The sequence below is a fragment of the Ochotona princeps genome, chromosome 15, assembly GCF_030435755.1.
Source record: "Ochotona princeps isolate mOchPri1 chromosome 15, mOchPri1.hap1, whole genome shotgun sequence".
Classification (NCBI taxonomy): domain Eukaryota; kingdom Metazoa; phylum Chordata; class Mammalia; order Lagomorpha; family Ochotonidae; genus Ochotona; species Ochotona princeps.
The window spans coordinates 51997548-52013180 of record NC_080846.1 but is presented as its reverse complement, the minus strand read 5'-3'; the positions used below and the strand labels follow the sequence as shown (position 1 = coordinate 52013180).

General features: G+C 58.7%; 2 protein-coding genes across 3 annotated transcripts in view; both read right to left on the bottom strand.

The window, feature by feature from the left end:
- Positions 1-4248: 4248 nt before the first annotated feature.
- TMDD1 (transmembrane and death domain 1) lies at positions 4249-5420 on the bottom strand. Its single transcript, XM_036492497.2, has one exon. The coding sequence runs from the start codon at positions 5381-5383 to the stop codon at positions 4484-4486; it is 900 nt and encodes a 299-aa protein (XP_036348390.2). The 5' UTR covers positions 5384-5420; the 3' UTR covers positions 4249-4483.
- Positions 5421-11626: 6206 nt separating this feature from the next.
- The window catches only part of FIGNL2 (fidgetin like 2), a 21074-nt gene continuing 17067 nt past the window's right edge, over positions 11627-15633 (bottom strand). For both annotated transcript variants that reach the window (XM_058673665.1, XM_058673666.1), the window contains exon 2: positions 11627-13711. In XM_058673665.1, the coding sequence (XP_058529648.1) occupies positions 11712-13700 (1989 nt within the window). In that variant the 5' untranslated portion in view covers positions 13701-13711 and the 3' untranslated portion in view covers positions 11627-11711. The remainder of the gene's footprint in view (positions 13712-15633) is intronic.

Sequence of the window (15633 nt, the reverse complement as noted above, 5' to 3'; positions counted from 1 at the left end):
AACTGCTGGATGAATGTATAGCAAACCTGTACAGGCTATTACTGGAAACAGCACAAAACACACACACACACACAAGCAGAAGCTGACATGTGGTAATTCTTTTTAAAAAGAACTATAAATACTGTAATATATCATTTTATTTTATTGGCATGCTTTTTTTTTTGTAAATACCAATTACTAATTTATTAAATAGGAAATGGCTTCTGGCTTATGCCATTGTCATGTTTATTTTTATTTTTTTAGACTTTTCTTTCTTCTTAGATGCTGTCTGCCAATGTACATCCCCAAACCAAACAGACAAAAAAAATTTTTTTTATTGCTAATGATCTTTTCCAAAACAACAATATATATACATATATATAATATATATTTTTGTTCCAATGTGCAATAAATTCTAACCACTTCTATGCAAGATCTGGCTAAACTCAATCATTGTCCTCAGACGGGTGAGACAGGGCCCTGCGGTCGGGTCCTGCTGTGTGTGCACTGGGCCTGTCTGGATGCCCTGGAACCTCCACACGGGATTCTTCAGAGGCCCGCCTGCCCCTCCCCGGGTCCTGAGCACGCCCGCTGCCTTTCTCCCCAGTGTCTCCTGGGCCTGGCGCAGAGACTCCCCTCCCCGCCAGCTTCCTGGGCAAGAAGCCACCCCGTCTGCCTCCACACCACACCCCCACACCTCGCCTCACTTTTCTTTCTGCCTACTGTCGCCCCTCCCCAACTTGCTCCCCCACTCACCCATCCCACTCTGCAGTCCTTGGGTAGTGAAATGAAACCAGCACCAGCAGTCCACACCCGCAGTTAACAGGCATGAACCAAGCGGGGGTCGAGTTTGCATGTCCCCACGGAAGCGGTCAGCAGCAGCCACAGCATCACTGCGTGCACACACACACACACACACACACACACACACAAATATATATGGAAATATATAAATAGAGTATAAATATTTATTTTTTTGTAGCCAGGTCCTTGGTGCAGTATTTATATTCCACAATCCACCTTTAAAAAAAAAAAGGACAAAAAAAGCAAAAAAGATGTTGTTCATCCCAAACGCAGAGCGGGCACTGGTCTGGGTGTGCAGGCCGCCCTGTCCCCTTCCTCCCTTCCTCCCGATGCCCCCAGGGGTTCAGCTGGATGGACTCCTAGGCAGCCAGCGCTGTGTGGAAGGCAGGACGGGGAGTGGGGGGGGACAGCAGGAACATCCTCCTCTCCCTCTGGCACCCGGCGTTGCCTGCTGGCAACAGCCCTCTAATGCCAGCACCCAGGGTCCCTGTCGCTTTTTCACCACAACCAGTGTAGACTGTGCACTGGCCAGAGGTGAGATGCACAGAGCAGGGGCTGCTGCGAGGTAGAGGCCAGGGCCGCCCTTCCCAGGAAGCCATCAAAAGTCCAACAACACTGCACTAAGCGAAAAGGAAACGAAATAAAAACGACCCTTTTTCCTGTACAAGGGAAGCCTGTCTTGGTGTTTGTTATTTGTCTCTCCTTTTATTTTTTTGAGTCACCTGGGAGGAGCGGGCTGGGAATTGGGACCTTAGCACATCTTGGGGACAGGAGAGAGAGAGAGAGAGAGAGAGAGAGAGAGAGAGAGAGAGAGAGAGAGAGAGAGAGAGAGAGGAGGCGGGGACAGGAGCTAGAGAGAGAGAAAGGTGGGGCGGGGACAGGAGTCAGAATGCCTCTTGTGCTGTTCCAGGCCAGGCTGAAGCTTAGGGAGAAGAGCCAGGTCCTGCACCCACTCCCAGACTTGCCCATTGCATGCGCCATTCTCCCCCACCCCACCCCACTGGGCCCATTCAAGCCCAGCCCCGTGCCATGCAGCCGACCCAGCTGGGTTGGCCCGACTTGCAGTTGTGCAAAACATGACCCCATGATGCCCGACACACCCACCCCCTCTCTGCTCGCTGCTGGCTGGGTTTCGCTGCACACACCTGCTGGGACTGAGGACACAGAACCCGTCCCAACGCTGGGGACATCCTCAGACTGTGTCCCCTGGCCCGCTGTAGTCTGCTCCGGTGGCTCCGCACTGAGAGATGGTAGCAGTGGCGTGGCAGTAGGTCACATGTCTTCCTCCATCTTCTTCCTCCTCTTCCCTTCTCACCCCCACCACCCGGCCCCCAGCCTCCAGGCCTGCCGTTTGGCTTCTGATTGTATGACAGGAGGCCCAGGTGTCTTCAGGCACGATGCCTTTTTCTTTGCTCAGATGTTGCCCAAAGTTTTGCAAAAAGGCTTGTTCATTTTCAGGTACATCCCCCACTCCATCCCACTCCCCATCCCCCTAGAAAATCTGCTGAGTCACAGTCAGCCGGGGGAGGGGGCGGGTGGAGGACGGCAGGAGAGTAGAGGAAGCCATGCAGGCTGGGGGATGCCCCACGGCCTGCACCCTCCGTTGCCCCGCTGCCCGCTCCCCTGAGGCACCCCGCTGTACCCCCACCTTTGCTGCTGTGTGCTGTACATAGAGGCTGCGTGGGGGTGGGGTGGGCAGGCGTGCACATGCATGTGTGTGTGTGTGTGTGTATGTGTGTAGAATGTACATAGATTATGGGGAGTGTGGTCCAGTGGTGCCAAAAGAGGGACAAAAGGGTGTCCCAGTCCCTGGCTAGGCCGCTGGCTCGCTTGCGTGGCCTTGGGCAAGTCACTTACCCTCGCTGTGCCTCAGTTTCCCCATCTGTCAAATGGGGATAATAATACTGACCTACCTCACAGGGGTGTTGTGAGGCTTCAACTTCATGGTTTTTTGTACAAGCGTTTGGAGATGCAGAGGCCGAGGCGCTCGGGAAGGACTTGGGGGAGACGCGATGGTACCCGTGTGTGCTGCTATTCTGAGAGCCATTTGAAACTGCACTGCTCCAACCACCCCCGCATCTCATCGCCAGGACAGCAGGTCGAGAAACGTCCTTCCTTCCACCCGCTTCCGGGGTTTGCCACGACGACTCTAGACAACAACAACGGAGTTCTTCTGTTCCCCTCGCTGTATCTCCCGCCCTCACCCCCTCCCCTCGACTTGTTCCCCTGTTCTGTTTCAATGAGGAAACGGCAGAAATGCTTGAGCAATGAGAATGTACCCGTGGATTGGAAGTTTCTAGTCTGAAATTTCAACTTTACTTTGTACTGTACATCTTTTTACTTTAGAATTTGCAATAAAGGGTTCCGTCAATCTTGTTTTCAACTCTCCTCTTGCATGGGCGTGTCTTTCTTGTCATGTGGCTGTCACAAGGGACGCCCCCTCCGCCCACCTACACGGACACACAGCTCTCCTCTCTGCCCTCCCCTTGTGGCAGGCAGCACAGGGTGGTGTTGTGTGTGATGCATGCCTCCCCCAGGGTCAGCTCCTTGCCTGGGCTGGTCCTGCCCCCACAGCTTGCTGGCCACTTGCAGGTGGGTGGAAAGGCTTGGGCATTCCGTAGGAACCCCAAGAGGTCCTGCCTGGATGGACAGAGCACCCCAGAGGCAGCAGCCCCTGGAAGTAGACACCCTCTTGCCCCCAGTACACTCCAGCAGGGCCTCAGGCAGAATCCAGTGTTTGGGTTGGGGGGAAGAGCTGCTGTCTCCTTCAGGTCATTACTCAAGGAAACAGCCTGCTCCCTTGGGCTCTCCAACCTGACAACCCCTGGTTCAAACGCTGACACGTTCAGTGCACACTTAAGACTGCCTCTTGGGGGAGCCAGTGTGATGGCTCCGTGGTTCAATTCACTAATCAGTAAGTTCTGGGATCTCATATGGGTGCCAGTTCATGTACAGCTCTCTTTATGGCCTGGGAAAGCAGCAGAGGATGGGACGTGTACCCATGTGGGAGACCCGAAAGAAGCTCCTGGCTTCCCATCATCTTAGCTCCAGCTGTTGTGGCTGTTTGGGGAGTGAATCAGTGGATGGAAGATACATTTTCTCTCTCTCCATATCTCCATAAATCTGTCTTTGCAATAAAAATAATAAAAATGACGGCCTCTTCAAGGGCAAGCATCCCACAACCTAGTGAGTGCTCAGCTGGGCGTCCTGGTTCCTGTTCCACCTCCAACTGCAGTTTCCTGTTAAGGCGTATCCGGGCAGGTGGTGGCAGGTGTGACACTTCAAGTACTCAGTCCTGACCCCCTACTTTTACCATGGCCCAGCAGCTGTTGGCCTTTGGGGAGTGAACCAGCAAGATAGGGGGGCCTTTCTCGCCTCTTCTTTTCAAATCAGACTTAAAAAAAAAAAGCTAACAATGCCACCACTGCGCTATGACCAGTTCCCTTGTATGAAATGGCTTTTGGGGTTCTGAGAGGGCAGTCCAGGATTCCTCAGCACTAGGGCGGGGCACACAGTTCACACTCAAGGGCTGGCTGCACCTGCGGTGCTCCGGAGGGCAGGCCCCCATGCTGGAACTCACACCAGAGCCGCCTCTTGCGCAGGCCATGGTGCGCGCGTTTCCCGTGAACGGACAAATCAACTGCTCCCTCCGGGCGGTGTTTCATGACCTTTATCAGAGCCCGAGGTCCGAGGTGCCCGCTCACGGCCAAGGGCATGGGGGAGCCGGGGCATCAGGTCGCCGCGTAGCCCAAGCCGAGCGGGCCCGCCCCGCCAGCGACACCAGCAGCAGCGGCTGAGTTTCGCACGAGCCGCGCGCCTTGGCGGACCTGCGCCTGGAAGCGTCGAGCGGGCCGGGGCTGCGGGGCCACCCGGGGTGGTCGTCGTCGCCGCCCGTCACCCACAGCGTGAGCAGGAGCACCAGAGCCGCCGCGCCCAGCGCCCCCGCGAAGCCGCCGAGCAGGCCGAGCGCCAGCGGCGAGACCCAGCCCACGGGGCTCCGCTCGTACGGGGGCTGCGGCAGGCGCTCCAGGATCAGCTCCAGCTCGTCCCAGTCGGGCTCCGAGGAGCGCCGGGAGCGCAGGGCCGGCTCGGGGGCCGAGGGCGCGGCGGGGCCCGGAGGCGGCGGCCCCAGGAAGCCCTGCCCGAACTTGCGCAGCTGCAGCGTTGCCTGCTGGTGCAGGTTTTTGCCCAGTTCCCTGGCCACGTCCGGGCGGCCGCAGCGCCGCAGGGCGCGGGCCACGCGGTCCCACGACAGGGACGGGGCCTCGGCAGCCAGCCACACCGCCAGCGCCTCCCGGCAGCCGTCGGACACCTCCTCCCGGTCCCCCGGGGCCTCCCGCCGCCGCCGCCGCGGCCGGGCCGGAGACCTCACCGTGGGCTTCACGGGCCTGGGCCGCGCCAGCCTGTCTTCTGAAAGCCGGGCCAGCTCGGCCTCGACGTCGGGCTCGGGCGCCTCCAGCAGCGAGCGGAAATGGCCGCACTCCTCAGGAGTGAGCAGCTCGGCCAGGCGGATGGCAGCGTGAGGTCCCATGGCGTCCAGGGCTGCCCCGGGGCTCAGGCCCCAGTCCCAGAACACCAGGACCAGAGCCAGCGCTGCCATTATGACCAGGAGCAGGGGTTGTGACCAAAAAGGCCTAGGGGAGCAAGGAACTCCGAATGTCCGCGGTGGGGGAAGGGCTTGCGCCCCATTGTGGGTGGGAGGGGCCAGGAGGCAGGAGTGGACTCGCAGCCCCAGGGACAGGGAGGGACCCACCAAAGGCTTGCAGGACCCGTGGGTACCTCACCCAGACATACTGGGCCTTTCTATGGAAGTACCTGCCCCCCTGGACTCCACATGCATCAGCATTTAAGACACTGCTTGGTTCATGTCCTATCCTAACTGCCTGCTAACGTACTCCCTGGGGAGCACCTGCGGATGGCTTCAGCTCCCTTGCCACCCATCCGGGAGAAGTTCCTGGTGATCCTGTGGGCACTGGCAGAAGGAACCATCAGAAGAAATGCTCTCTCCCTCTTTCTGCCTAATACTAACGGTAATTGAGCAAGACCCAGCGTGGCTTCCCATGCACACTCCCACTGAAGTCCTCTGCTACCTCTTCTCCATCACCCGTCCCATCTCCCTGACCCCATTCTCTGCTCCTCTGGATGTGTGAGGCAGCGCTTCCAGCCCCGCACCCCCCACACCAGGGCTCTGCTGGCCTGGACTCACTTCCTCCCTCCCAAGGGGCCCTGGCACTGGCTGTCCTGCAGGTGCTGCTCTGCTGTCCCACTGCCTGGGTCCCTGCCCTGCTGTCAGTCACCTTCTGTCTGCCACGTCTCCCTTAGGCCAGCCTCCTTCCTGTCCCCAGGGTACCCTAGAAGATCGGCCAAGGGCCTTCCTGGTCCCCATAGCAACTCAATACAGAATAACTTTTTTTTTTTAATTTTTATTACAAAGTCAGATATACTGAGAGGAGGAGAGACAGAGAGGAAGTGGAGCTGCCGGGATTAGAACCAGCGGCCATATGGGATCAAGGCGAGGACCTTAGCCACTAGGCCACGCTGCCGAGCCCAATACAGAGTAACTTTTATAAAGATACATTGAATCCACCAATATGTGAGAGAATGAATCTTAAGAAGCAGAGAGAGTCCCCCTAGCTACAGCGAGCTCCCAGTCACGCTCCAAAGCAGTCTGAAACAGCCAGGGCTGGTCTGGAGCCAAGAGCCAGGAGCTCAGCAGGACTCGTGTGCCGGAACCCAGTTCGAGCCACACCACTGCCTCTCCCAGGGTCTGCCTTGGAACTGGGACCCAGGATTTGACTCCTGGCATTCTGACACACTAAGCTAAATGCTCATCCCAGGGGCCCAGCTCTACGGCTCAACTGGCTAATCCTCTGCCACACTGGCATCTCATATAGGCACCAGTTCATGTCTCAGCTGCTCCACTTCCCATCCAGCTCTCTGTTTGTGGCCTAGGAAAGCAGTCGAGGACAGCCCAAAGCTTTGGGACCCTGCATCCGCATGGCAGACCTGGAAAAAACTGGCTCTTTACTTTGGATAGGCTCAGCTCTGGCTGTTGCAGCCATTAAGGGAGTGAACCAGCAGATGGAGACTTCTCTCTGTAAATCTGCCTCTCCAAAAAAACTGAATAAATCCTTTAAAAAATAATAATAAAATGGGCCCGGCGGCGTGGCCTAGCAGCTAAAGTCCTCGACTTGAACGTGTTGGGATCCCTGATGGGCGCCGGTTCTAATCCTGGTAGCTCCACTTCCCATCCAGCTCCCTGCTTGTGGCCTGGGAAAGCAGTCGAGGACGGCCCAAAGCCTTGGGACCCTGCACCTGCGTGGGAGACCCGGAAGAGATTCCTGTTTCCTGGCTTCGGACTGGCTCAGAACCGGCCGTTGCACTCAGTTGGGGAGCAAATCATCGGACGGAAGATCTTCCTCTCTGTCTCTCCTCCTTCTGTATATCTGACTTTGTAATAAAAAATAAATAAATCTTTTTAAAAATGAAATAAAATGTCCACTCCAGGTTGTGAATTCTTGTCAAGTCGGCCCCTGTCCTCTCTGCCTTCAGAGGCTTGCTGGGGGTGTGGAGGTCCCGGTGATGAGGTCCAGCCCCTCCCCTGCTTCCTTCCCCCAGCTCTGCCTGCTGCTGCTGCCCTCCCAGCCCTGCACACGGGATGTACTTTCCCTGACCCGCACCACCTGGGCAACACCTGAGACCACCTGTGAGCCTTCTCTGGTAGCGCTCACCTGGACACGAGATGGCAGCCAGTGTTTCTCGAGGGTCTTCTGTATATCCAAACACGGTTCCGGCTGTGAAAATATAGACAGACATCCAGCCCTCTCCCCCAAGCAGCAGCATCCAATTGTCCTTTCAATGATTATTTGAGGGTAAGCGATTGAGAGTGCTGCCATCTAGTGGTTTATCCCCAAATGTCCATACTGGTCTTGCCCAAAGCCATGGGCCCACATTAGCAGGAAGTTGGCGTCAGGAGCTAGCACTGGGTATCAAACTTAGGCACTCCTATGTGGGATGCAGGTGTCCTAGCCAGCATCTTCACCAGTAGGCCCAGTAACCTCTAGTTGCATTCTCTCAATGTTCTTTTATTTAAAGATTTTTTAATTTTTACTGGAAAGCGGATCCAGAGAGGAGAGACAGAAAGATCTTCCAGCCGCTGGCTCGCTCCCCAAGTGGCTGCAATGGCTGTAACTTAGCAGATCCAAAGCCTGGAGCCAGGAGTTTCTTCCTGGTCTCCAATATGGGTACAGGGGCCCAAGGTTTTGGGCCATCTTCTGCTGCTTTCCAGGCCCCAAGCAGGGAGCAGGATACGACGTGGAGCAGCAGGACCCGAACCCGTGCCTATGGGGGATCCCGGCGCAGGCAGGGGAAGGATAAGTCAATTGAGCCATGGTGCCATGCCCCTAGCTGCATTATCTTTAAGGATTTATTTATTTATTTATTTATTTGAAAGGGTTATGGGCAAGGTAAAGTGCAAACTGGTTCACTCCCCAAACGGCTATCACAACCAACACTCAGGTCATCCCACTGCTTTCCCAAGTACCTCAGCAGTGAGCTAGATCAGAAACGGAGCAGCTGGGACCTGAACCAGCGCCCCTGGGGATGCCAACCTCAGAGGCCACCGCACCGGCTGCCCCACCCACCACTTGGGACCCCACCTGGGTCATCTGCGCTGGGCTCTGGGCTCTCCAGGAACAGTGGCTGCACGTGACCCTTTCTGTACCCTCAATGCCACCCACAATGGCTGCACTCAGCGGAGTAAAAATCCAGGGGGCCAGGAAGCAAGTTGGGCCTCCACGGCCAAGGGCCCCCCACCACCGGAAGGCTGAACCCTGGAGCCACGCACCCGGGTCCTGGCACACCTGCGTGTCTCCCTGAGGGGAGGGACGACTTAGCCTCCTGCAGGCCTGGCTCAGCCCCAAGCAGGGTGCCAGGCACATGGCATCCCCTGAGCTCTCTTCCATTTTCAAGGATTTTTCTGGGAGAAGCAGGCGTCTCCCATAGTAGTGAACACACTCCAGGTTGTTGACCTGGGTGGGCTTCCGGCTGATGCAGACTCCGGCAGGCAGTGGGGGTGGCTCCAGTGCAGCTGGCAGGAATTGCTGCCTCCTGGCATCAGCCCAGCTGCGGCAGGCCCTGGGAGACTGAGCCAGTGGAACCTCACGCTCGGTCTGCTAAGATCTGCTCTGAACAGATCTTGGAGGGGGGTGGGGAGGGCTCCAGAAGCTGTGGTCGGAGCTTTCCCAGCCAGTGCTCACCTTGTCAGTCTCCCTGCTGATACTGAGCTGTCAGTCGGGACTGCTAGATGATTGGGGGAAGGAGGCTAGAGGGTCGCCTTTGACCTGAAGTGCTGGGATGTGGCTGGCCAACCCCCAGAATGGGAACAAAGATAAGCACAGCTCTAGCTGTGCTCAGGGAGGGCTCCTGTAGGGTGTGGCTCACTCCTCGTCAACCCCCCTTCCTGCATGTACTCATTCATTCATGCTGTTCTTTGCCCCACATACAGCAGGGCTTGGGCACCTGCAGACGGCCTTCCCCCATCCCACCAAGCTGAGCTTCTCACCCTGGAGCCTCGCTCCCCCACCCGCCTCATCCCTGCCAGGTACTGGAAGGGCTAAACAAGTCCCGTGGCACTTTTTTGCTGAAGGAACAGAAACACCTCCCAGGGGTTGCCCAGCCATTCTTTGAGGGCTCCCAACATTCAGCTGCCCCTCCTTCCCCCTTCCCCTCCCCCCTGCAAGAAATCGCTAGGAAACCACCTGTCATCACTTTAATACTGTGTGATACTTTCTTTTAAAATACAGTCTCTTCTGAGGTAGACATGCCACAACTGCAGAGCATCGTCAGACAGGAGATAAATACGTCCATGTACAACACGCAGCAAAATGAGGTAGAAATGGTTACAGCTGCAGGATGGGGGTCTGGCCAGGCTATCCCAGGCCACCCTGCCCATTCTCCCGCTGCTGGCCCTGGGATTCTTTGGTATGCCCCCCACCGACACTGCTAGGGCCGAACATGCCCCAATACCCAGGATGTAGGTGCTGTAGCCTAGGGGGCTGTGTCCTTGTGCAAAGTCCCCCCCACCCCATATCTGGGGAACCAGAAGAGCCTGGGAGAGGGCACCAGAGTCTTGGTCAGTGAGCTCCCATCCACTCCCAGGGCCATCTGCCTCCGAGAGGAAGACAGGGATGCGGGTCCCAGCCTGCCTCGCCCACCTGCCCCTTGTGCGTGCGCACACACCTGAGAGAGAACCCCTGGCTCCTCCCCCGCCCTGCCAGGCTGGTTGGCAGGAGAGAAGGGTCAGGAAGAGACCGAGGGGCAGAAGCAAGCAGCTTTGCTTGTCAGTGCTGCTGGGCCAGCCCTGGCCCTTGGCACCTTGGCACCTGGAATGTCCCCCAGGGACATTCTTCCAGCCCAAGAAGGTGGTGGTGGTGGTGGTGGTGGTGGTGGTATACAGACTCTAAAGGAGCTACGGGGCAGGGAGGAGGGCTGCGGTGGGAGAAGCAAAAATAGGGGAGGGTGCCCAAGAGCCATGAAGCAGGCTGGGACACCGAGTCCTGCTCCTCCCAGCAGCCTGCTGGGCCAGGAAGCAGAGTAATCAGGGACCAGCCTGGTGGCCAGTGTGTCTGGGGATGGGAGACTAAACCCTCCAGGGTGGACACCCCCAGCCCCCGTCCATCTTCACCCTCACCTGAGCTCAAACCTAGGCCTGGCGAGGACCCGAGACGGTCCTCCATCCCTGGAGGATCCTCTTGGCATAAGTTACCACGGACCTCGGCCCTGGGCAGGGCCAGGTGAAGTGGCCTCCGGGCGTGACTTTCTGTCTGCGACCTCCATCCTTTGGGGGGTTGCCACCCACTCCACCTCGCCCCCAGCCTCAGTCTACTTGTTAGGCTTGGGCGTAGAAAACCCACAAGGGGATCCCAGCTCTGGGTTAACCCTCTCCCAGAAGACAATAGGCCAGGGACAAGGGGTGGGGTGGGGGAAAGCAGCAGGTACCCCTACAGCCCTGCCAATGGGACCAGGGAAGAGGCCCTGAGCAATACATTCAGCTTCTAAGAGTCCCAGCCAGGGCTCTGGGGCATCCCTAGGCCTGCCCGGACGCCAGCCTGCCAGGGAGGGAGGGCAGGCGGGGCAAGGGTGGGGCACCCGCCGAGCAGAGCAGCCAAAATCTGACATTCTTTCGGAGGTCAGTTTCTTCCTGAGTTGTTTAAAAAAAAAAAAAAAAAAAGCAAAATGCTACACATCTTACAAAAATAAGAGGCCTAAGAAGTCCAGGAAGCTACACTTCTGGGATTTCTCCTCAAAAACAAAAACAAACAAAAAAAAATTAAAGATAATAATAATAATAATTAAAAAAAAACTCTTCTTTGGGCTTTGGGTGGTTTTTGTTTTTCTTCCCAGCTGAGTAGGGGGATCATAGGGGTGGGTTGGGGGAGGGAAGCCCCCTGAGTCTCCCCACCCCTCCAACACACACACATTCCCAGCCCGAGATGGGGTGGGGTGGGGTAGGTCAGAGATAGCAAGTCGGAAGGAGAGTTGCAGAAGGCAGGCAGGGGCCTCGAGGCGCGGGGAAGCGCCAGCAAGAGAAACAGGGGTGCCGGCAACCAGAGCGGAGCGGTTACAGCGGCATGAGGCCAAGAGAGGACAGGGACGGTGGCGGGATGGGAGTCCCTCTCGAGGTGGGACGAAGATGGCGTGCCTCCCCTCCGCAATAAATAGGAGAAACCTGAGAACATGGCGCAGCTGGCATCTGGCCCCGCGTGCACCAGAAGCGTTTTACACCCAAGAGAACTCCACCAGCAGGGCATCCCTCACCCCACTCCACGTGCGCCCACTCCCAGCCCTCTTTGGCCAACAATGTTCCCACTAGCCGAGGAGGAGCAGGACTGAAGAGGCAGGAAGGGCCGCTTGCCGCCCGCATGCCCTCAGTGTCCGGAGCCATACATTTTGTCCCACTCCACGAACGAGTCCAGCTCCTTGGGGGACACCCTGGGGCCCACCTTGCTCAACGCTGCTTCCAAGTCCTTGTAGGAGAGGGGCCTCCGCAGCCCCGGGAGCCCCGCGGCGGCCGCAGCTGCCTGCTGGCACAGCTGCCCCAGCTCGGCCCCGGAGAAGCCCTGTGTGCCCTGCACGAGGGCAGCCAGCTCCCGCTCGCTCAGAGTACAGCCCTGCTGGGACAGCAGCCTCTGCAGGATCTGCCCCCGGGCCGGGCCGTCGGGCAGCGCCACGTAGAAGCGCAGTGCGAAGCGCCGGCGGGTCGCCTCGTCCAGGGCCGCGGGCCGCGCTGTGGTGCCCACGACCAGCACGCCGTCGGCCCCAGCGCCGCCGCCGCCGTCCAGGCAGGCCAGCAGCGGCGCCTGCAGCGCGCCGTCCTCGCGGCCGGCCAGCAGCGCCTCCAGCTCACTGATGAGCAGCACGGCGGGCGGCCGACAGCGCGCGGCCGCGAAGGCGGCCTGGAGCAGGCCTGCGCCCTCGGCGGCGCCTGGAGCGGCCAGGGTGGCACCGCGCACACGCAGCAGCGAAGCGCCCAGCTGCGTGGCCAGGCAGCGGCCCAGCAGCGTTTTGCCGGCGCCGCGCGGCCCGAAAAGCAGCACGGTCCGTGGCGGGCGCGGGCTGCCCGGGTAGGCAGGCGGCCTCAGCAGCGGCCACACGAGCTCCTCCTCCAGTGCCGCCTTGAGCGCGCCCTGGCCCGCCACGTCGGCCCACTGCACCGGGGGTCCGCAGTCCAGCATCTTGCTCGTCACCAGCTCCAAACCTTTAAGAGGCTCCCCCGACGGCACGGCGAAGCCCCCGCGGGCAGCCGGCACCGGGGGCCGCTCAGAAAACTTCTCAAAGGGCTCGAGCTGCGGGCCGTAGACCGGGGACCCCAAGACCTTGAGCGGCACGCCGGTCCCCGCGTATTTGCCCGACGGCTCCTCCGCGGCTGCAGACAGCGGCTTCGCCCGAAACCCGTTGCCCCGACCCTCGCCGTTATCCACGGCGGGGTAGGCGGCGCCGTCGGCCGCGGGTGCTTTGGGGGGCTCATACGCATACTTGCGGTAGCGGCCCTCCGCGCCCTCGTCGGCGGCCTTGCGCTTCAGTGACACGCTCGCTTCGGTGCCTGGAGCCACGGTCTGGAAGCCATAGGAGGCGGGCGCCGGGCGCGGCGGCGTGGGCGTGGGCGCGGGCAGGGGCGTGGGCGCTGCGAGGCCGGAGGGCAGGTAAGGGGCTGGGGGTGCGGCCGGGGGCGGCGGGAGGGCGCCGTAGCCGGGCTGCGCCGCCGCGTAGCCGCCCGTGGGGTAGTTATAGAGCGGCCCCGAGGGGCCGTACCCCGGTGGGGGCGGCGGCTGCAGCAGCGCGGCCGGAGGCGGCGGCGGAGGCGGCGGGGGCAGCGCGGCACCGGTCTGCGTGCAGTAGCCAGGCGCCAGGTAGCCACTTGCGTATCCTGCTGCGTATTCCGGCGCAGCTGTCGCTACCGACGGACCTCCGCAAGCATTGCCGGCATACAGGGGTTCAGGTAAGTTCCCTGCTAAAACCGGGGAGCCTCCTAGGCCCCCCGACCCACTCCCGCTCCCAGACTTGGTTCCCGCGAGGCCCTCGTGCAGGGAGGCCAAGGGATAGGGCGGCTCAGGCCCAGGCCAGGGCTCGGGGTCCGCCTTGGCACCGTTGAGGAAGGCGGCGTCGCTGTAGCCTCCCAGGGCAGGGCGCTCATAAGGCGAGTCCAGGACCCCCGAGTATTTCTCTGCGTAGCGCTTCAGGAGGTTGGAGGCCGTGAGAGCGGAGATGTCGTCGTGTGCCCAAGCATAGTGACAGCGCTGGCGACCAGTCGGGGGCAACTCCAGCTTGTGAGCGGGTGACGGGGTGGTGGAGGACACGTCGAGGTGTTGCTCTGGCCACTGGTTGAGGGGCTGGGCGTGTTCCGGTGTCCAGTGCATCTTCGACAGAGCTGCAGGTGCGAGGGAGAAAGAGGCGCAGCAGATGAGGGTCTGCAGGGCCCTGGCAACCCGGAGCCCTCCCTCCAGCTCCACCAGCTAGTAGCACCCACCACCTACCCCGCCCCCAACACACACACACATACTCTGGGGACAGCCTCCCTCTGGCCCCTCAGTCTCCTTCCTGTTCCAGAATTAATATGGTCTAGAAATATTGCTCTCGGAGCCAATGTGACCTTGTAGGCAGTGGCTATGCGTTTGTCCTGGCCAGCCACTGGCCATGCCCCCTTTGGGGACTAGTGAAAGATCAGAGGAGGGTGGCATAGCCTGGCCCCAGGAATAGTCCAACCCAGGCCAGGCTCCTAGGCAACAGGCGTGTGCTGGCTGCTCACACACTGTCCCAGGGCCCAGGCCCCTCAGTTAACTCTAGGCATCCCTGAGATTCCAAGGAGTCAGCAGATAGAAGTTCTCTCTGTCTCTTCCATTTCTCTTTTTCCATTTCAAATATATATTTGGGGGTCTGGCACGATAGCATAGTGATTAAAGTCCTCGCCTTACACGCGCCAGGATCCCATTGGGTGCCGGTTCATATCCTGGCAGCCCTGCTTCCCATCCAGCTCCCTGCTTGTGGCCTGGGAAAGCAGTAAAGGACGGCCCAAAGCCTTGGGACCCTACACCCCTGTGGGAGACCTGGAGGAGGCCCAGAGGAGCTCTTGGCTCCTGGCTGCAGATTGGCGCAGCTCCAGCCATTGTGCTCACTTGGGGAGTGAACCATCGGATGGAGGTTCTTTTTCTCTGTCTCTCCTCTCTGTATATCTGCCTTTCCAATAAAAAGAAATAAATCTTTAATATATATATTTTTTCAAAGATTTATTTTTACTGGACAGTCAGATATACAGAGACAGAAAGAGCTTGCATCCACTGGTTCACTCCCCAAGTGGTTGCAATGGTGAGAGCTGAGCCAATCCGAAGCCAAAAGCTTCCTCCAGGTCTCCCACAGGGGTGTAGGGTCCCAAGGCTTTGGGCCGTTCTTTACTGCTTTCCCAGGCCACAAGCAGGGAGATGGATGGGAAGTGGAGCAGCTGGGACACGAACCGGCGCCCATATGGGATCCTGGAGCATGCAAGGTGAGGATTTAGCCACTAGACTATCACATCGGGCCTTCAAAAAAATAAATCTTAAAGGCATGAGCCAGACTCTGCCATGAGGGATGTGGAGCCTGGACAAATGCAGGATCTCAGCCTGTGGCTCCAATGGGAAGGCCTTGTTCTAGAACAAAATCTCAAAGACGGAAAGGACCCACAGCAGACCCAGAGACATCATCAGAGTTTCTGATGTGGATCAATTCTCCAACCTAAGCTTTTCATGAGAAAAGTCACGTCACAGGCTCACATACTCTCATAGTCTTCTACAACATTTTTTTTTTATTGGGTTAACTCGCTAGTGCTTTGCTAAAACATGGGGCCAAGGAGCAGGTGGGCAGGTGGATGACAGCCTCTGCAGCGTGCGGCAGCGGGAATGTGGCCTTGCAGCTCAGGCCAGCGTGCAACCCCTGATTAGGAGACCTCAGCTTGGCCTGAGCTGCTGCCCTGCCAGGTCGGAAGCAGCAGGACACCCCCAGGCCCAAGGCACAGCACCCTCAAAGGTGCACAGTATAATGGACCAGAATTGGCATCTATGTCACCTGCCTCCCGTGGCAGAGTCCCTGGCCTCCAGTCCCAGCCCTGCTGCTCGCCAGGGTGCACCCCGTGTGGAAGACCTGGATTCTGCTCCTGGATGCAGGCTTAGGTCTAGCTCAGCCCCAGCTGTTGCAGGCATTTGGGGAGTAAAGCGGCAGATGTAGATGGTGCGTGAATTTTGTGATACAGTAAGCCAGAGCTTACTTTCTCTTCCTCGAGGCGCCTCTGGAAAACTCCCAATAAGTCCTCAAATCCGT

What these genes read in the sequence shown, in the direction of transcription:
- TMDD1 (XM_036492497.2), bottom strand. Translation starts at nt 5,383, where the DNA reads ATGGCAGCGCTGGCTCTGGTCCTGGTGTTCTGGGACTGGGGCCTGAGC.